This window comes from Amphibalanus amphitrite, unplaced genomic scaffold (assembly GCF_019059575.1).
Source record: "Amphibalanus amphitrite isolate SeventyFive unplaced genomic scaffold, NRLGWU_Aamphi_draft 000296F_arrow, whole genome shotgun sequence".
Classification (NCBI taxonomy): Eukaryota; Metazoa; Arthropoda; class Thecostraca; order Balanomorpha; family Balanidae; genus Amphibalanus; species Amphibalanus amphitrite.
In genome coordinates this window covers 698,497-701,958 of record NW_024881791.1, presented here as the reverse complement: position 1 = coordinate 701,958, position 3,462 = coordinate 698,497, and the positions used below count along the sequence as shown (strand labels likewise).

The 3,462-nt window shown below is 51.6% G+C and overlaps 1 protein-coding gene across 1 annotated transcript; it reads right to left on the bottom strand.

Annotated features, from left to right (window-relative positions):
- Positions 1–1,331: 1,331 nt before the first annotated feature.
- Positions 1,332–3,253, bottom strand: LOC122387736 (cuticle protein 7-like). The gene is made up of 2 exons (XM_043378171.1): positions 2,468–3,253; positions 1,332–2,156 (listed from the first exon to the last, which is right to left on the bottom strand). The coding sequence occupies exons 1-2, from the start codon at positions 2,477–2,479 to the stop codon at positions 1,494–1,496; spliced, it is 675 nt and encodes a 224-aa protein (XP_043234106.1). The 5' UTR covers positions 2,480–3,253; the 3' UTR covers positions 1,332–1,493.
- Between the last annotated feature and the right edge of the window lie 209 nt (positions 3,254–3,462).

Genomic DNA, 3,462 nt, shown 5'->3' with positions numbered 1-3,462 from the left:
CGAACCGAGCGCGTCAGTTTCTGGAGCTGAAGTTTGGCCCTGGGGTGGTGGAAAATCCCAGTATCCGCAGCCGAGTGTATGGCGCTGCGTGCGGAACGACCGGGAGACGTTGATATGAACGACCCGTGGCGGGACGAGCTGTGATTGGACGACCCGTGGCGGGACGACCTGTGATTGGACGACCCGTGGCGGGACGAGCTGTGATTGGACGACCCGTGGCGGGACGAGCTGTGTGTGGACGACCCGTGGCGGGACGAGCTGTGGTATGGACGACCCGTGGCGGGACGAGCTGTGATGGACGACCCGTGGCGGGACGAACTGTGATTGGACGGTCAGGGGAGTTACGGTAAACAACGTTGAACAAGTATGTAAAAAAAAGCTTGACTGCAGCTGTCAGCTAAAAGTTATGGAACTTGTAAACAAACTATTATACGAGCGGGTTTCGAATATCTTGTATTCGGGTTATTCGGTACCTTTTTCTTAATGCCATTTGAGTACAGGCAGATCCATTTTTCCTAAGCAATGGTTGGTAAGCCCAAGATAGTAGGCCAATGAATGAGTTTACTGCCTCTCAATCGTGAATCGAGATTTTCATCTTAACTTTTTACCTTTGTGATAATCTCAAGTCAGCGTGATAATCTCAAGTTATGTGGTTGCATTTTTGTTGTACGAGTTCGTATCTAGTCATAGGTTTTGTCTCAACCATATTATGTTTTATCTGCAATGAGGTATTTTCCATTATGTGTAGATAAAAGTGTGCCAAATGTTAATATTTGTAACCATGCATAGGTATCGCGAGTTTTCACGATATCAGTGTGTATATTTTGATAGCCATTTGAGTGTGAAAACAATCTAGATCTGAATATAAAAAATATACGCCTTTTTCAACTACTTCATATTTTTCCGTTGAATAGCAAAATGAAGCTTATTCGCATTCGGATATGTATATTCTTCCATCTGCGCTCCCGCTTTCTGTGCGACGGGCAAATAAAATAATTGTGATCGAACCCCATTGTGAACACTTACAAAATGGAAGTGCTGTTTTTGGGTAACGTTGAGAAGTTTTGGTACTTGTGAATAACTGCTTATGATTTAGTGCAGTCAAAACACAATGGAATTGGACAACGTAAAAATACTGTCGATTCGCCTTATCGTTCCCTTTGACCGTTTCCTCTTGCCAGTTTATCGTTACCTACTTATCAGTTTATCGCTAATGCCCTGCCTTTTACGGGGAGTCTCGAAAGTGTGTAACTTCGTCTGCTTAGTGCTTCCGTGTTAAAATGATCAGCACCGAATGCTCGATCGAAAGAATCACCATACATATGCACCAATGACTTACAAAAATATGTATTATGGAGGCACATTACGGCACAAGACAGACACGGTACACATGATAATACAAAAGACAGACTTGTTCTAGCGATGTTTGTGAGGGGACGAAGCGAAACTGACTGGTCTCGTGCCAGCCCTATCGCCCCGCCGACAGGAGACTCTCATTGTCGCTGTCGACGACTGACCGAGCTCAGTGCTCGGCGGCGCGGGCCAGCGCCTCGGCTGTGCGCGGCAAAGTGGGCCGACTTGGCGGCAGCCACCTCAGGGGTGTCGGCGACGGGCGCCGGGCCGGCCAGCACGGCGCTCGGGCCCACCGGCAGGTTGGTGCCGGCCACGCGGAAGCCGAGCGCGTCCGACACGTAGCTGACCTTCTGCGGGATGCCATACGAGTCGACGTAGCTGTAGGAGCCGCGCACCACGCCGTCGGCCGTCTTCACCTCGTTCTTGGCAGAGTTGACGTCGGCGTAGCCGTAGTTGTACTGGCCCAGCTCGTCCTGGCTGTGGTGCTGCGAGCTGGCGGACGCGGGCACGGCGGCGTACGGAGCAGCGGCGTAGGTAGCAGCGGCGTAAGGGGCAGCGGCGTAGGTAGCAGCGGCGTACGGAGCGGCAGCATAGGTAGCAGCAGCGTACGGAGCGGCAGCATAGGTAGCGGCAGCGTACGGAGCGGCGTAGGTAGCAGCGGCGTACGGAGCGGCGGCGTAGGTGGCGGCGGGGGCGTAGCCGTGCACGGGGTTGACTGCTGTGTAGCCGTAGCTGAAGCGCGCTCCGACCGGTCCGGCGGAGTAGTAGCCGGCCCGGGCGGCCGCGATCAGGGCGCACACAATCTAAAAAGGACAGAGAGAGAGGACACGAAGTTAGATCAAAACAATGGGCTCTACTCTCCGCACATTTGCCTACACAACAGCAGTAGAATGGTCAGACATGTTAAACCGATCAGATTGTCAGATATTTCAAGCTTTTTTGCCTCTGATGCCGATTTGGTCACTCTACAATCTACATCGCATCTATGCAGCTGTGCCATGCGTAAGAACAGCCTAGGTAGCAGCGGCGTTCTTACTTCTTAGTCTACTGTCTACTGGCTGTGCGCTGTCTACGGCATACCTGCCACTCGCCAGCAAACCTCTCTGATACTCACCAGAACCTTCATGTTGGCTTTCGGAGCGGTGGGCTGCGTCGACGACCGATGAGTGTCTGCTGTGGGAGCGCGCGCGGCCGCCTATATAGTGGCCGGCGGCCGGCGGCCTTGCTGGCGGGGGCGCGGCAGGGCACCCGGACGCCAAATGGGCCCACTGTTTGGCGTGGCGCACCGTCATACCTGCGCTGAGAAACCGCCCAGCTCTCGGAGGTCACAGAAGACACGGCCCCATTGCAATCGATCGCGGCTCCCTTCGAGGCTCCCTTCGCACAATAAAAAATAGAAATATGACAACTGATGACCTCACCTATGATCCGACCGATGTACATATTTTCTAAATGTCTTGTTAACGACGTTCTATAACGTTGTAATGCCCTTGAGTTGAGTCGTTCAGCCCTAGTTATTCAACGACAAAAATCTGTGACAAAAAAAAATCGAATTCGTGTCTACGAGTAAGTCGCAAGGAAGGAAGCGTCGCTCAAATTGCCTCGCCTTTCCCTAGGTACCAATTATATCAATCCTGAAACATCAAAGGTCAGGTGGGTGACGGCTTGGCTTAGCCTCCAAGTGCGTCTTTTTTGCCAAACACGCCATGTAGGTAGGTATCAAGATGTCTTATTGACAGAAACGCCAATGCCTGTAGCGAGCCAGATTACAACCTTTAGGTCGAAGCGGCGCACTTCAACCGTGACCAGGTCAGCCGAAGGACAGTCGTCAGGGATGATCCACGAGCAATATTCAATATCGTCCTCCGATCCTGAGCATGCAGGCTTTGCATCAGCTTGGAAAAGGGGGAATATTTGTTTCTGGTCCCTAAAAAGCTGTTTCTGGCACCTAATTGCTGATCAGCCCCAAAATGCTTATTCGACCCTAATATCTGAATCTGGCACCTAATTGCTTCCACACAGCCTAAAGTTGCCAGATCGTCTAGTTGAACTCCGTATTTGCTGTTTGCTGATTCAGCACCAAAACCAAAACATCCAGCACCTATTTTA